Consider the following 17656-nt stretch of genomic DNA (forward strand, 5'->3'; position numbering starts at 1 on the left):
GCAACCTGTTCCAGTGTTCTACAACTCTCATGGTAAAAAATTTTTTCCTAATATCCAACCTGAATCTACCTCCCTCTATTTTAAAACCATTACCCCTTGTTCTATCACAACAGGCCCTCCTGAACAGCCTCTCCCCATCTTTCTTGTAGAAGAATCTTGCCAGCAGCAATATAGTTGCAGGCTCCTTTAGCACAGAAGCTAACAAGGTGGGAGGAGCAGGACTGGCATGGGTGAAGCAGGAACAAGAAGATACGCACATCCAGCCGCAGCTCCAGCCCAGCCTCTTTGCAGGAAAAGATGTTTGTTGGCACCTGGCATCCTTCGGTGACAGCAAAGGCAGCAAGGGGAGAGCAGAAAGCACTGCTGGCCATTAGAAAGCAGCACAGGGCTCTCAGGATCAACCTGCCCCAGGCTGAACGCTCAGAACTGCAAAGGCAGCTGGCTCACCTCCGTCAGCCCGTGCTGAACAGTAGGTCAGAGCAGATGACTGTCATCTGGCCTTGAAATCGATGGTTTTTTGAACAGCAACACCGGTTTTCTATTACCATTACAATTTTCTGGGCTTTCTGGCCATACCAAGGCCAGAGTGCTCACATGGAAGAAAGCAAACAAGCTAATGAGTTATTTGGAGTTGTTAAATGCAGCCTAGCCGCAGGCAGAGTGACTTGTACGTGTCACAAATGTCATAATGTTTTGCAGTTACCCAGACAACTCATGGAGGGGGTTGTCAGCTGAAAGCACTTATTTTGGACACCCTGAGGTTACATTTTAGTCCAAAGCCCAAATTGCAGCCCTCTGAGTAAAGGCTTCTTTCTGTGGTGGCTATTTTTGTTATTATTATTATTTTGTAAAGCCCTCGACATAAATAAAATATCTCATCTTGGGGAAAGCATTAGGGTGTGAGGATCACGAAACAGGAATTTGGCTTCCTGCTGAGGCATTCACTCTTCCTTGTGTTTCGGTTGCTTTTTGAAATGGACTGCTGAGGTGATGGGAGCTGCTAGGTGGACTGTCTTGCACATAGTGATGCTGTCTCAGGACCATTGTGGACCACGTCAGGGCAAGATTGCTTTTCTAGGGTGATGGGTTCAACCTTTAGGAGCCATTTAAACTGTGTCTAACTCAAGTATATATACAGTTTTATTATGAACTTTTTTTCTCCCAACCACAGTGATCCTTTCTCCACCCCAGAAGCAGAGCTGAGTTTCTCCTCTCTTCCTAGAGGTCATCCCATACTAGACATTTACCCATTTTTGTTTCCTACCCTCCTGTTTGTACTGGTGTGGGCAGCATAAAGACAAAGGATTTATTCCTCTATTTCCTGTGCCAATCTGTCTCTCACGTGGTAATTATTGGGAAGCGAAAAAATGCTCGTAGAACTAAAGGCTGCTCCCCAGTTCTTTGGATAAATCCTTCATGAGCACAAGTGGTCATGAAATAGGCATCAAGCCTGGGTAAGCCATGTGCATTTGTTCCATGTGCCATTGGTGTGCCCAGTCCACCACAGTTTCACAGTGCTTCATGGGAGATTTAAGGTCTTTAGGAAAAGGGTGGGAAGCACAATATATGGCATGAACAGTTGACTGAAATAGATTTTGTGCTTCATGACCTAGAAGTGCCTGTGAAGGATGGGGTAACTGATAACATCCAGGCACAAATACAGACTGGGCGGAGAATGGATCGAGAGCAGCCCTGAGGAGAAGGACTTGGGAGTACTGGTGGACGAGAAGCTCAATATGAGCCGGCAATGTGCTCTTGCGGCCCAGAAGGCCAACCGCGTCCTGGGCTGCATCAAGAGGAGCGTGGCCAGCAGGTCAAGGGAGGTGATTCTTCCCCTCTACTCTCCCCTCGTGAGACCTCACCTGGAGTATTGCGTCCAGTTCTGGAGCCCCCAACATAAGAAGGACATGGACCAGTTGGAGAGAGTCCAGAGGAGGGCCACGAAGATGATAAGAGGGCTGGAGCACCTTTCCTATGAGGACAGGCTGAAAGAGTTGGGGCTGTTCAGCCTGGAGAAGAGGAGGCTCTGGGGTGACCTTATAGTGGTCTTCCAGTACCTCAAGGGGGCCTACAGGAAAGATGGGGAGAGGCTGTTCAGGAGGGCCAGTTGTGATAGGACAAGGGGTAATGGTTTTAAAATAGAGGGAGGTAGATTCAGGTTGGATATTAGGAAAAAATTTTTTACCATGAGAGTTGTAGAACACTGGAACAGGTTGCCCAGAGAGGTGGTGGATGCTTCATCCCTGGAGATGTTCAAGGCCAGGTTGGACGAGGCCCTGAGCAACCTGATCTAGTTGGAGATATCCCTGTTTGTTGCAGGGGGGTTGGACTAGATGACCTTTGAAGGTCCCTTCCAGCCCTAACCATTCTATGATTCTATGATTCTATGATTCTATGATTCTATGATGATGACTAGCTCAGATGAAGGCACCTGGAGTGAGCTGGCAGGTCTTCCATCTACCTGGCTATTTCAATTGCCCCTGAAAAAATGTTTTCTCTGCTACACTTTTCTCCCTTGTTCAACGGGCGTCTTCAGGGTGACCTGGATTAGAGGGAGGCACAAGGGAGGTGCAACATTTTCTGTAGGATTTGAGGTGCAGGAGGACATCTCCCCACCTTTCATGTCCCTGTAGAGTCATTCCCTAGCCAGGCACTGCTACAGCTCAAAGAAGCACCTCTTTGTCAAAGGCCCCTGGAATCTCCTTTTTCCCAGTCAAGTTGAACAGAAAGGTTGTTTCTTAAAAAAAAAAAAAAAAGAAAAGAAAGGAAAAAAAAAAGAAGACGAAGTAATTCCTTCGTGCAATAAAAAGATACACTATCTACTGAATGAAATATAAAGGCTTCACAGCAGCTGTCTCCTGAGTTTGCATTTACCGCTGGTCCTGATTGGAAGGCTTGATAAAGATAATGGGATTTTTTTTACCTCCCTCCCCCTCTCCCTCCCTCTCTCCGGAAGGTGGAAGTGTAACAAATTGGATTGGAGTATGTCTCTTCTTTGTGCCAGCTCGCAGAGGAGCGCACAGATCTGATGAGAGAGGGGACAGAGTGCTGCCAGCGAGGACAAAGCCAACGGTTTTCACTTAGTGCTGTGAATATGGATGTCAGGGTCACCTTTTTCTCCTCTGTGCCCGCCCTTCCCTTTCCCTTGCTTGCTGCCATCACATTTCCTTCCAGATAGGTGTGGGATTACCTCAGCTGGTGCTGGTGGAGAAGGGAAGCGAGACTACAGAGAGTTGGGGGACCATAACTAGGGGTCCTTTCCCTGTCGTTGCTCAGATGCACGATGAAGTGCTTCATATTGGGGCAGGGCAAACGGGCTGCAAAACTGAAGCCAAATGCTCTGAACCTGCCCTGAAGAGTGTTTTCCCCCTTCTTTTGCTCAGGAGTGGGTCTTGTGCCGAGTCAGACTCGCCCTTCCTCTTCCTCACGTGGTCCCTTTCTGCAGGAAGGCCAAGGGGAAAGGGCTTGGCAATCCTCTGAGTCTGCAGGAGCATCAAAGGCTCAAGGGGACATCCCATGATGTCCTCAGCTCCCCTGGAGCAGAGGGAAAGTTTCTGCTGGTTTGAGGACTCTGTCCAGCCCTGGAATACAAATAAAGCACAGAATGAGGAAAGCTGTGCCTACCCTTCATATCAGAGCCAAGTGCAACTCTGAAAACCTGTGTGTACCTCTCGATACACTCCGTGGGTGTGTGTCGCTCCCCAAAGGTGAGTCAGGAGAGAGGAGGACCATAGGAACATGCAGAGCCCTGAAGGAAAGAGGTCAGAGACGCTGTCCATGAGGGACCATGAGGATGGCATGTAAGAGACAGTAGCAGTGGCTTTGGCACTCTGTAGGAAACTTTATAAGAGTATCCTTTCCCAGTCCAGCCCCAAATTTCAGCGTTTTGTGCTCTTCCAAACAACTTCTGGAATCAGTTAGCTTCTGGGAATCTGGTCCAGGTGGGAATGAACGAAGAGCATCATCCTTGGACATCACAAGGATAATGTAGGTGAGGATGTAAGGAGCTGGAGTAAATGAAGGGCAGTTCAGGATCAGGCTTAGCCAACATAACCTTGGCTTCCTCTCCGAAGTAACTTTGACTCTGAAGTTACTTTGACTCCAGTGAAAGCAACACACAACAATAAACACAGCAGTTGACCTCTTCCTGTTAATTTAAATGAATAATAAAGGCAAGGACGGCTTTCCCAATACATTTTAATTATGTGATAAGAAAACTGCTGAAACCAAAAGAAATTTGCAACGGTCCTTGCATTTTTGTATTAGCAGAAATAAGCAGGGGTGGCAGGTGATGTCTCTGTATCAAAGAGTTCATTCTAATTAACTCCTTCAAATGAAAAGACTTTCTGCTGTGACTCTGACTAAACTGTATGTGACTGAGGCATGACAACTAAAAAGGAAGCTTCGGATGGTCCAGGTTATCTGTGGTTAAGTCATAGCTTTCCCTGGTGCCACCAAGTTGTAGTACATTTCTCTCTTTTCAGTCCTGCTCTTGTGTTCCTTGCTGATAGGCAAGTCTGTGAGTCCTCTGTGGGGAAAGCCATGCCAACCCTCCACATGGAGCATCCCTCAAGATGTGAGCAAAGGATGGTACCCTGGGAAGTGATGAGGTGCTCCAGTCCTGCAGAAGGAGAGAAGCATTCCTCATATCAGGGTGGAGGCTGGAGAACTGGATGTGTTCAGAAACTGGAGCCCTTCCGCCCACAGGCATGCTGTTAAAAGCTGGTAGAGATTATGTGCTCCATGGAGCAGGGTGTTAGTTCTATCTCTCGATCTTCTCCCTGTTGTGCCTCTACTGTGCCCAAAGCTAAGGGTTTCCTGCTCTCTTAATTTGAGTGTCAAGAAGTGTTGTGCGACCAGCAATGGAGATGAACCAAGCCCAGCACAGGGTCCAGTGCTGTGCTCAACAAGACACTGCTCTGCCCAGGAGAATCCTGTCTGTGACTAGGGCTTGGCAGTTAGACATGTCTCAGGTATTGATGAAGGTTGTGTCTATGCTGCTAAAGAAAAGAGGGCCAGGGACTCATTTATATCCTCGACGCAAGTGACATTCATTTACTCCTGTCCCATGGTGATGGTTAATATACACAAGGACAGGTTGGTCTTGGAAACAACCACGTTGGAGCAAGAACAGAGCCAGGGAGCCAGCCTAGAGTTAAGCACTGTGAATAATCAGGGTGTTAAGGCACCAGGCCTTACCCTGTTCAGCTCTGCCAACGGATCAACAGCTCTCTGGTCATCACTTTATTTATCTGTACAGAGCTCACCATTGTGTGCTGCTGTGCCCTATCCTTGGACTTCTCATCTTTGTAGGAAACTACTCCATGTTCTGATCTGTGTTTTAAAGGAGTGGGTGTTTCCTGTGCAAAAGTTGTTTCATGATAGCCGTATCATTTTATCAAGGGTAAAGATGATTCATCTGCCTCCTCTTTCCCTCTCTCATGGGCTCTGGACATTTGTGCATCTGTACATAGTTGGAGGCATCTGAGAGAGCGTAATGGCAATGACTGACATGCTGCTACATGGATGCAGCCTCTACCTATGTGACACATGGGTTGTGGGGACAAGGATTACCAGGGCTCTGTCCTCTATCTCAGAGGCTCTTCACAGCAGAGTTCAGTGTCCCTGTTCTCCTTGCAGAGTGGCGGCAAGCAAGCGGGGCAAGGATGATCCTTCAGGATGAAGACATCACAACAAAGATAGAGAATGACTGGAAGAGACTCAACACACTGGCACACTATCAGGTAACTGTGTGAGAGGATGGGAAAGTAGAAGGTAGATCAGCTAAGAAAGTGAAAAGCAGAAGGGCAAAGTGTTATTCTCTAAGACACAGAGGTAAACAATGGTTGAGTGGGCAATAACTGGGCAGAGCCCTTGCTTTGAATGCGTCCATCCTGTTGACATCCATCTCTCCATAACCTTGAGATGCATAAGAGAGGGCTAAAGATGTCCAAAAATATCTTACGCAAGTGATAGATTTCATGAAAAATTGAGTCCCCACTCTTTTCCATCCTCACCAAAAAAGAGCACCTCGTTAAGTTAAACCCGATGCTGACAATTTTGTCATTTCCTCAATCACACCTTAGCAATCTATGTTTCATAACAAGATTTTTTTTTCATTTAAGAGCTGACCTGAGGAGGCAGCAAGCAATAATTTGAAAAGGAAACAAAACTTTTCACTTCAGATTGAGTGAAGCATTGCTGGCTGACTCCAGAACACTTTTTTTCAGGGGGAGCAGGGATGTTTTCTATTTTATTTCACCAACAAACCAGGCACAATTTTCTTTCCCTTCTGTGCTTTTTCCAGTTGTCTGCTTCAGGCAATGAGCTCCCAGCTATGTGATGAGCTGGAGCAGAACAGGTCTCAGCTGCCAGGGTGTTGAGCTCTACACCATTCACCCCAGCTATCCTGAGGGCAGACACGGAGCGTGCTGGGACAGACACTGATATTCCTGTTGCCTCAGTTTCCCCATCTGTAATGTGCGGGTAAAACTACAAAGAGCCAATTATTGCCTTCCATGATTGCTCAGGGGCTATTTAATTAGCCTCTGCAGTGCTTTGAAGATTAAAAACTCTATGCAAGTGCTAATTATTATTATTACACAGACAAGAGTTAGACGTTGTTAGCAGGTTTTTTTTCAGCCATCTCCTTTTTATGATGTCTTATTTATGACAGATATTCCTGATACGGCTCCTCTGAGCCACTGACTTGCTAATATTTCTGATACAGGACCCACATGAATCACCTACCTATAGAAATGGAAAGTCTGGCTCATTTTAGAAAGCTCTGTTGTTTGTTTTAACATTACGCCATGACATCATGGAGCATAGCCACTCCAAACCTACTGCTTTCACTTCTCTGAGACCCTCTGACACAGCAAAGAGAAAGAAGTTGTGGTAGTCACTTCAGTCCAGAATTTTTTTTTGTCACATGGAAGAATGAGACTGTGCATGGAGAGTTTGACAGCATCTGTCAAGGTGGAAAATGTAGATATCCATATCTGAGCTAGACACTTAGATATCACCTGCAATTGAGGTGGAAGGAATAGAAAATTTCACATCAGTTTTATCATCCTTATGGGACATCCTATCTTTGATGTTTGAAATAGCTCAGATGATTTTATTCTTCTCATGCTCCTGTCCTGCATAAGAGCTTCCTTGTGAAGATGCTACTGCCAACTTTACTGAGGTTAATGCAAAGACTCACTTTGTCGTGACTGGGCTTTGAATCAGGACCTGAATGGAGCAGAATCTACTTTGTCATCAGTTGTCTCATTGCCCAGGTCCAGGCAATAACAGTATAACAGGAGGTTCTGTCCCTTTTTGTTCATAGACCCACTGAAGAAAGCATTTGAAGCTCCGGGCCAAAACTAGTGTCCTACCTACAGTGACACTGGTTTACAGCTCAGTTTCTGCTGCTTGAGTTTCTGCTGCCCTTGGCATGCTCCTCACTCAGTTCTCAAAAGCTTATTGACAAAGTCTCTTTTTCCCTGCAGGTGCCAGATGGATCTGTGGTAGCTTTAGTCTCCAAGCAAGTCACTGCCTACAACGCAGTCAACAACTCCACAGTCTCACGGACCTCAGCCAGCAAGTACGGTAAGGGCCTGTGTGCTGATATGGATTGAGAGAACACTGGAGGCAAGATCCCAAACATCATGGTGGTTACAACATACTGAGCACCAGCAGAGAGAATGATAGGCAGGTGACTAGTTGATATGATTACTTGAGAAATGTCAGAAGGAGAGGATTTAGCCACCTAAAAATTTAGCATCCAGTCCAAGCTGTTGATCCAAGTGGTTGGATTGCTCTTAGGAAGTACTTCTCCTCCCTCATTAACAAAAGGAGAAGCCTATATAATTAGCTGCCTATGTTTCGGGTTGTTTAATCTCACTCTTAGGGTTTGCACGGGGAGAGGCAAGGGCTCAGTCGTTCTGGTGGGCAAAGTCCTTGGAGCACAGTTTGTTGTGAAGATGAATCTGTGGCACAGGTGAGAAGCCTCTGGGGCTATAAGCAACCACAATCTACGTAGGACATAGCATGTTATACTTCGGTGTGGGTGTTGTGTGTCCCACCCAGCTATCTTATTATCCCAAGGGAATTTGCACCTGGAATAATAATAAAAATGGCTTGCTGAGGTCTTACATCGGTATATCTCAAGGCAGTGGATTGTTGTTCCCACCTTACCCATAAGACAACTAAGAATGAGAGAGCTGTGAAGTAGAGACCAGGTGGAAATTCTTCTGTAGAGCCAAACGGAGACCTCCTGAGTGCCCCTCACACCATCATACACCTTTTTCCCCTGTGCTAGAATTGCAGCCCAGGACATGTCACACTACGGTGAGGCCAAAGGGTAAAGCTAAACATCTCTAGTGTGTAACCAGAGTGCTGCAAAACCACCCTCCAACCTGGTTGCAGCTGTCGTATCAGTTTATTAGTGTTTTTTAATTTCTGAAAGCGTCTCCTATCCTTCTTATTCCCTTTAGCTTGAGGGAAAGTACAATCGTTCAATGTCCAGAGGAGCCCCCTTCCTCTATCTCCAAGGGCACAAGCAGTCCACCAGACCTTATTAATATTCACCCTCTTTGCCATGTTGTTGCAATTACCGAAAGACACAGTGACCTTTGAAAAGGAAGACTTGAGGGGGGTTAATTTCTGTTGGATTTCTTTAATTCTTTTGCCATTTGATTTTTCAGGCAGAGGGAGTGGGGAAGAATGCAGGGGGAGGAGAAGATGCAGTGGGTCAGAAGTGATTGCTAATTGCAATTAAGAAAACAGCATCCAGAGAGAAAAAGGATATTCCATCTAATAATTAATATGTAGAGATTGGTAATGCATTAATGAGGCTGATTCAGATCTTGCTACAGAAAGGTGCAACACTGTTAATTATGGTTGGAAAAGACTATCTGCAGCATTGCTGGAAGGTCAGGGAGAGGGGAATGCCTCATGCCATCACTCAGAGGCAAAGGGAGGTAAAATTTGGAGGCTAAAGGTGTCCCCGGAGAGGAAATTTGTGCAGGCCCATCCAGGGTTCTGGTTTACTTTCTGCCAAAACAAGATTTTGGAGCAGGGTGTGAAGAAGATGATTGGGCAGGAGTTATTGGATTGCTTTGGTGCCAAAGGGCGGAAGAGTGGCAGCTTCTCCGAAGTCTGGGACTGGGGAGCTGGGCAAGAGCTCACATTATCTACACCAGTGTTACTACTCAAAAAGGCGATGATCTGTTCTCTGGCCATAATGCCAAGCAGCATGGCATGGTATGACTAACATCCCTACAGGCAAAACAAGTTGTACTTGTCCATAATGGTTACAATGAGTAGCTGGTACTATCACCTGAACTAGTCCTGGGCAGTGTGTGACATTGACAGCACTAGTTGTCCCAAGCTGAAGCTTTGCCAAGGAAGAGGATAAGAGGTGAAGAGCATGGGCAACTGAAAGTCAGTGCTTGAGCCTCATTTCATAGAATCATAAAATCATACAATCTTCTGGTTGGAAGAGACCTTTAAGATCATCAATTCCAACCATTCACCCTGCACTGTCAGGGTCCCTAAACCATATTGCTCAACACCAAATCCACACAGTTTTTAAACACCTCCAGAGATAGGGACTCCACCACCTCCCTGGGCAGCCTGTTCCAATACTTCACAACCCTCTCTGGAAAGAGATTCTTCCTGATATCTAACCTAAATTTCCCCTGGTGCAACTTGAGGCCATTCCCTCTTGTCCTGTCATTCATAACATGGGAGAAGAGGCCACTTTATGAATGACATGACCACGTTATGAAGAGACCATAACATGAGAGAAGAGACATTTAGTAATGTAGACATTGACATCACATCTGGCTTGGCTGGCATCCCTTGTCTTTGCTGGGCAAATCACTCAGTCATAAAATAATGCTTTGATAATAAGGTCTGGTCCATACAGCTGCTTTGGGGGCTTCTCTGCCTCACACTGTAGCTGCGCCCGGAGATACGCCCTTGCTGCCTATTGTTACAAATTTATTGATGGAAATTTATTTAATACTAATATAGAAATGTTGAGCTTGTGAGAGCAGGGACATCGCAGTATTGCTGGAGCCTTCCCACTTTGGAGACTCAAAGCAATGTCTCCCCAGGGTGGACTCACCAGTTGTAATTGTCTCAGCCCCACATCAGAATCTATATGAGCATCCACTCCATGTACCTGCTACCGAACCAAAACAGAAGAGGTCTACTTCTTGCCTGTCTGATGACAAACTTCTATCAGGTGGAATGTCATTAGCTTGTTTCCTTGGTGAAACCCATTAATCCCAGTATGAATGCTACTAGGACTGAGACACTTGCATCTCTCTTTGCAGAAAACATGATCCGTTACACGGGCAGCCCGGATAGCCTCCGTTCCCGCACACCCATGATCACCCCTGACCTTGAGAGTGGAGTCAAGATGTGGCATTTGGTGAAGAACCATGAGCATGGTGACCAAAAAGAGGGTGATCGGGGTAGCAAGATGGTTTCTGAGATCTACTTGACAAGGCTACTTGCCACCAAGGTACATGAATTGTGGGGGGAAGAGGGTAAGAAATGGGTTTTTAAAGGCTGCAGTGGAACTTCTTTCATACAAGAAATGAGAGACTGCTCAAAGGATACCAAAGGGCAATAAAGAGGGAAAATAGAGCAATAAGAGTGCTCTAACCATGGAGGGAAGGAGCTCGAATATAGAAAGCAGAGTCAGAAAAGGGACACTGGAGAGCAATGAGGAGTAAAGCACTGAGGGACATGAAACTGGTGGAGAAAGTCAGCACTCAGGTAGGTGTGTGTTGGGGTTGTTGATTATATTGGCTTGTAACTTGTACCAAAATTGAGCAAATGAAGAGCCAGGGAGTAAATGTGCCCAAATCATGTTCCAAAGATGTGTCAAGCCTCAGTCTGAAATAGGCTTTGCCACAGAACCCTGATTTTTGTGGTACAAGTCCTTCTTCTCCACCTTTCTCCATGGCCCATAAAGACTCTTGTGCTGATGACTTGGCAGGAGGTTAAGTTGAATGTGATGTGGCTAACAGGTGGCCAGCTCCAAGGAGAGCAAACACAGCTAGATGCCCATCCCCACTGAGACATAGGAAGCTCAGGTTCTCCAAAGAGAAAATACTGATTAAGTCAGGTGGAGGCAGAGCAGGGACATCCTGAACTGAATCTCCAGACATGTCTCACACATCACAGGTGGCCCACGGCAAGTCTCTGCAGAGAGAGTGAAGACTGTGTTAGGAAGTTGGTAAGATCCTATCTGCTCAATCTATATTCCCCAATATGCTGGAAACCAGCCTACTATGTGAGTGTCTGCCAGAGCCTGCAGAACTTCTTTAGTGGAGCAATATGTGTTTAGTGTAACTGGGGATGCAGCATTGTGGGGAGGACACTTGCACAAATGGAGATCACTTTAACTGACAGGTCTAAAACTTACTACAGTGGACTTTGGCTCTGGGACAGCCACAGAAAGTGGTTTAATTGTAGCTGTCTGCACAGAAAGAACTCGCTGTCACTCACCACCACGATGTCCCTTCCCTGCGAAGGGGGTGGCTGATTATTTCTGTAGCTGGTTCACTCTGTGGTTGACAAAAGATCTCAGGTCTTTCACCTTCTTTCATCTCTGACCGAGAATACTCTCCACTTAACTCATCTCTAAAGTCTCTGCAGCAGTGTGGGCAAAAGCACATGTCTGAGTTTACATTTATTTGCTCTTCCACCCTGTGGATGGTGGTCTCCCTGGAGAAGCCTGCATAAATAAAGAAACTGCAACGATCTTTTGCACCCCAGCAGGGACTAGGGCAGGTGGGGAGAAAGGCAGTATAATCAGAGACAGGCTCCCTGTGCAGCTCTACTGTCCTCTCTGTGCTCAAATCTCTCTAACATAAGAGTTATCTCAACACATCCCAGAAATGGAAACTGTAGGCTCAGGTGCAGCTGATCACGGTGTTATCTCACCTGGTTCTGAGCAAGGTTATACCAAGCAGGGATCAAACAGCCCAAACTTCCTCTCTTCTCTGAAGTTTTGACTACTATCATTTCTTTCCAGGGTTTTCATAAGCACGAACACAATTTCGTGCGTTCATGCAAACACCATCTGTGTTCGCCCATCAGACAGGTCTCCATCGCATGCTTAAGTCCTACCATACAGTTTTACCTGCTCATTTGTTCCTCAAATCGTTTTGTCTCTGATGTCTGACTCTCCCTGCAGCTTCTGTCTATGTTGCAGTGGGATTTGGAGATAAAGTGGCTTTGTCTTTAGCCCCTGGAACATACCCAGCTCCCTGGCATCAAGATGCTTTCACGGATCACACAACGTAAAAAGAAAATGATGCTCCCTAGGGCTCATGCCCCAGCTGGTGTAAACCAGCAAGCCTTGGACCGCTGCTGATTTACGCTGTCTGGGGATGTGTCCCCTACCCTGCCACTGAATCGCTTTTGCTTTCTGTTCCAGATCACAAACTCAACACTAGTTTGGGTTTTTTTTTTGTGGAGATGGCAGGAAAGCAGCTGCTAAACTTGCACAGCAACAGAGAGGGTAGAAAGGCTGAGGGTTTATTGTTTCCCCTCTTGGGCTGAGCAATTTTCTTTTCTCATCATGACCATTTGAGGGAGGGAAAGAGGAGAGAGAGCAATTGCTGGTAATACAATCCCAGGGAATACTTAGTTAAACCGACAAGGATTTTTATTCTGGTAAATCCCTGACCTCTGAGACCTAGAGTCTCTTGCCGAAAAGCCTCAGAGGTTTTCTTTGTGTTTGTGTGGGTGAGCATGTAGAGAACTAATTCCCTCCAGAAGCTGAACCTGAGGGCAGCTCTTCCATGTCAGCCCAACAAGATTTTCCTTCGGGGACCCTTTCTGAGTCAGACATGTGCTGCGGGGCTTTATCCACCCTGGAGCCATTCTCACAAGCAAAAGGTACCTCCGTTTGCTTCCCAAAGAATAAATCAAGTGGTGAATCAGCAAGAGACACCAGCTTTCTAATTAAGTATTTGTTAGTGCTATGTAAACTTGAGCCGCACTGGTGGAACCTGGTGCTTCATTTCTAGTATGGAGAATTTCTTTCTTGGGTCTGCAGAGAAAGAGGAGGGGTTTATTTTTCAGAAGAGGAAATTTTTACATATCAGGAAATGTTGCTTTTTTGGTTATTTTAGCAGCCATATAGTTTGTTCACATATAAATGCCTGTGCAGCTCTGGTGGAAGAGCAGAGGTTCAAATGTGGTCTAGAGCTCCTCATCCAGCAGAGAAAACGTGCCTTGCCTGGTTCCCCCCCAAACCCAGCCTGCATCTCATCTGGTTATCACAGCTCCTCAACTGTCCCCTTCTCCAGGCCTGGTCACCCTCTGATATTCCAGCTCTTCACCTTCTTGCTCAAGGTCAACTGTCCTCACCGGCTTGTCCAGGGGAGTTCATCAAGCACAGGATCTGTGATTCTCCTCCAGAAGAGCATAAGGAGACCTCTGCAGTCTCTACAGTGGACGATACTGAGGTCTGCAGAGCAGTACCTGGCATATCTATATGTTGCTTCAGTTTGCCTCAGTCCCATGCCTATGGGTAGTAATAAATGAGGAGGCCTTTTGGGAATTAAGATGAAGTTTGTGGTATTTATTATACTACTCACACTTATAAAACAGCCATCTCTCTCCAGGTACTCTTGTCCCATTTGTCTCAATGACACCTTCTGCTCTGCTCTACAGTCATCTGACTTCTATTTCCAGATTAAGAATCGGTCCTGGATGAAAGCCAGCATAGAAAATTGTTAGGTTTTGTCTCATGCATGCACTAAAGCAGTCGAGAATAGGATGCAGAGGAGAGGAATCTTGATGGGAACAGATCAGGGCCTCTCTATCACGATATACCTGAGATGGAGGAAGGTATCCCACCACAGCTCAGCTACTATCCCTGGCAGGGGTGCTGGTAGCAGAGAGGACAGGTAACATCTTCACCTACCCCACCTGGCTGCTAACCAGATGTAGTGGATATTGTGAAGATGCACGTGCCTGCTTAAAGACATCCGTATTGAAATTTCCAAACATGTTACATTTAACAGATATTAGATGGCTCCAGCTTTTCAATCACACTTCCAGGGCCTGATCCACAGACATACTCTGTTTTCAGTCAAGTACCAAAATTCAACATCCACTTCTCATGTTTTTCTTTCTTTCCTTCTCCCAACAGGGCACCCTCCAGAAGTTTGTAGATGACCTCTTTGAGACCATCTTCAGCACTGCCCACCGTGGCAGCGCGCTTCCCCTGGCTATCAAATACATGTTTGATTTCTTGGATGAGCAGGCTGACAAGCACAACATCCATGACCCCCACGTGCGGCACACCTGGAAGAGCAATTGGTGAGTGAGACACCACAGTACAGTCCAGCACCAGGTCCTAGACTGGAAAGAGAGGAGAGGGACACGTGATTTGGGATCTGGCTGCTGGGGAAGCTGAGGAGCCTGGCAAGGGGCTTTGAGCACCAGGCTGAGTCTTCCCAAGATGATGGGCAAGTCAGAAGTGCCCAGAATCTAAAGGATGCTCTCAAGGATGGAACGCTTTGGCTAAACAAGTCCCTATATTACATGGGGATGGCAGTATTTCTGAGGGATCTCATGAGGAAAAATGGTGAAGTGTTTAACTGCTGCAGTGCCTAGGCCCATTGGAATATCTAGGGAGGCACAGGAGAGGATTCAGCATCACTGTCTTCATCTAAATTGGGTGTCTGAATTCCCACTATAGTCAGAGGAGGGTTAAGGCTCCATTTATTTGCCCACACATAGGGCATGTAGTGCCATCTGAGATATTTCAAGGTATCCCAGACATCCACAGGGGATGTGCAGCACGTACAGGAGACTTGTACCCTCCTGGGCTGGCAGCTGGAGGCCAGGAGAGCATCTCAAATAGTACTAAGCACTTAAAGGCTCTGGAGCTGGATGTGAGTCTCCTTCGGAGCGAGTGACAAAGTCTGACATCAGCCCCCTGCTCTGGCTGCCAGGCATCAGCCCTCCTTCCAACACGGAATGGGGCTGCGGAGAGAAGCCAGGATCGGTGGAAAGAAAAGATCTCTGTGGTTTCTCTCCGCTGAGTCTCCCTGTTGGGAAGAGTTCCCTGGGGAATGACTCCCTCCCCTTTTCCTGTGCAAATACAGGGACTATAAAAGGAAGAGCAGAGGAGAGCCATGGGGCTCCCAGCTCATGCATTTTTTCCTTTTAGCAGCCATGCTGATGGCAGATCGTCACAGCGCGGTGACATAAAAAAAGAAACCCCATGCACCAAAGAGGCTTTCAACTAATGAAACATTAGCATATTATTAACATTATCTGTGGCACTAATCTAAGGCTGATTGCAGCCACTCAGACTAAACGAGCAGGAGGTTTATTTAAGGGGGGAGGGGGGATGGCAGAGCGGGTGTGTACGTGGGAAAAGGGGCAGTATGGAGAAATCTGTTCAATCAGATTAAATTAACTCAAAGTCACATCACGGGCTTCATTATTCCCAGCGAGGGACATCGTCCCCCCAGCCCCTCCCCGCGCCCGGCCGCGCACTCCGGCGCACGTAAGTGCGCTCTCCGCTCGTCCTCGCCATGGCTGTGTTTACCATCCAAACACCTGCAGCAGAAGTTCTTCAAGTTCACTCATCCACCTTGTCCCCCAGCAGATGAACCTCCATCCCCAGCCTAAAATATTCCCCTTCCACGACTCTGTCAGGTCTCATTGCCGGCGTCCACCACTTCTCCTGAACTTGGCAGATAGGATTACCTGTGTGAGCCTTCCCTGACATTCGTTCTGTAATTTCACTGGCTCAGGAGAACATACAGTGGTTTAGGAAATGTGGCATCATCCCTCTGTCAGGACATGCTAAATAAAGTACCTTTTGTTACCTGAAATGCATCGGACTTGGAGATGAATTTTTTGGGGTGCTGTGAACACATGGGGGTAATGAGCAGGTGGGAGGAATTGGGCAGTTTAGCCTGAACTTCAGGGGAATTTGTTAAGCTGAAGAATAACCTCCTCTTGGGAAGGTGCAGACACTGAAGGTAGACTCAACAGTCTACCTGACAGAGAGATAAGAGTTTGACTCTGTGATCGGTGGCACATCTCAGCTCCTCGGTCACAATCCTATGAATGCATTTGCCCTGACAAAAAAGACTTGGGGCAAAGGCTGGAGGTAGATACCTCAGGGCATCTCATACAAATGAGCCGCTCTTTGGAGAAAAAGGTAGGAGGAAAAAAGGGCTTTGGATTGGAATTGGAATAACATTTCCTTGGTTAGGGCAGATATATTTTCATTTCAAAGGTTGCAAGGCTTGTTCCCCAGTTCCTTTTTTTTCCTTGAGGCAACAGGGTTTCCCCTGTCACGTCACGACTGCTTCATGAACAATGTGCTGGGATCGTATGCGAGCTTGGGCTTGAGCTGTGGAGCATGACAGTGCACGTTGTCCACAGCACAGAGACCATGCCATTAACACTCCTAGGCTCAACCTGGGAACTCTACCTACCTCTCTTCCCATGGGCTTGCTATAAGGGCTAAAAGCCAAGTCCCTCAATGACAAATGTTCACCATAAGTTTTGTGTATGCAATGCTTGTCCTTGTCTGACGAAGCAGCCAACAGGTGGAACTTCACGTTACAACCTAACGTAGAGAAGTTAGGAGCCATTTTCATCACCTCAATTATAATCCTATCAATTTATGTGCAACTCCAATACCATGGCCTTGGCTTTAAGACTGACAAAATCTGGCTTGTAAGGATAATAGGGACAAAAGTCACTCCCAAGGTGACTCCGCTGCTGTCCCTAGAGTCCTGTAGGGGAGGAATTTGTTGTGTATCAAAGCTTACCCCAGAATCCTTATCTCCACATCATGATCTTTGATTCCCATCTACCATTTACCATTGTAACCTCACATAACAAAGTGCATGAACCGTGCAATGACGGACTCATCTCTTCCACCCCTCCCACCTCTCTTGCAGCCTGCCATTACGGTTCTGGGTTAACATGATCAAGAACCCGCAGTTTGTCTTCGACATCCACAAGAACAGCATCACAGATGCCTGCCTCTCTGTAGTGGCTCAGACTTTCATGGACTCCTGTTCAACCTCAGAGCACCGTCTGGGCAAAGACTCACCCTCCAACAAGCTTCTCTATGCCAAGGACATCCCCAGCTACAAGAACTGGGTGGAAAGGTGAGTTTTAGTTCTAGAAATAGGAATGACCTAAGCAAGTGATACAATGAGGTTCTGCTTCATGGATGGAGGTAGAAGCCATCATCAGTATTACTTTTAGTACCTATTTTTTTTGGTTATTGCCAAAGTAGAAGGCTTCATGGTATCCTTTTGTTCTCACATGCCTTGCAGCAGAGATGGAAATTTAATTAGAGGTGTGAACTAAAGGTGTTTGCCATCATTGTTTCTCTTGAGAAGAAAGTGTTGAGAAGTGATAGAGGGAGGAAGGAAGGGGAGGTGATGTGTTTGAGCCCTGTGAAGTGTGTAGGCTTCTAAGTCTTTCCATGCAGACCAGAAGTGGTTTGCTGTTCTCAGCATCTTTGTGACAGTCCCCACACTGCCTAGATCCCAAGGGTCATACAATTATCTCCTCTTATTGCCAGTCCAGTAGCTTTCCTTGGAGGCTCTTCTGTGCTTTGAATGAGATGCCATAAGATTGACACGATGGT

General features: G+C 46.6%; 1 protein-coding gene across 1 annotated transcript in view; it reads left to right on the forward strand.

Moving 5' to 3' along the window:
- PLXNA4 (plexin A4) overlaps positions 1–17656 on the forward strand; it is a 451603-nt gene that overhangs the window by 423122 nt on the left and 10825 nt on the right. The window contains exons 25-29 of the mRNA XM_086611134.1: positions 5641–5744; positions 7497–7596; positions 10332–10522; positions 14174–14343; positions 16956–17168. Coding sequence (XP_086467260.1) covers positions 5641–5744; positions 7497–7596; positions 10332–10522; positions 14174–14343; positions 16956–17168 — 778 coding nt within the window. The remainder of the gene's footprint in view (positions 1–5640; positions 5745–7496; positions 7597–10331; positions 10523–14173; positions 14344–16955; positions 17169–17656) is intronic.

The sequence above is a fragment of the Tauraco erythrolophus genome, chromosome 4 (genome assembly GCF_009769465.1).
Source record: "Tauraco erythrolophus isolate bTauEry1 chromosome 4, bTauEry1.pri, whole genome shotgun sequence".
Lineage (NCBI taxonomy): Eukaryota > Metazoa > Chordata > Aves > Musophagiformes > Musophagidae > Tauraco > Tauraco erythrolophus.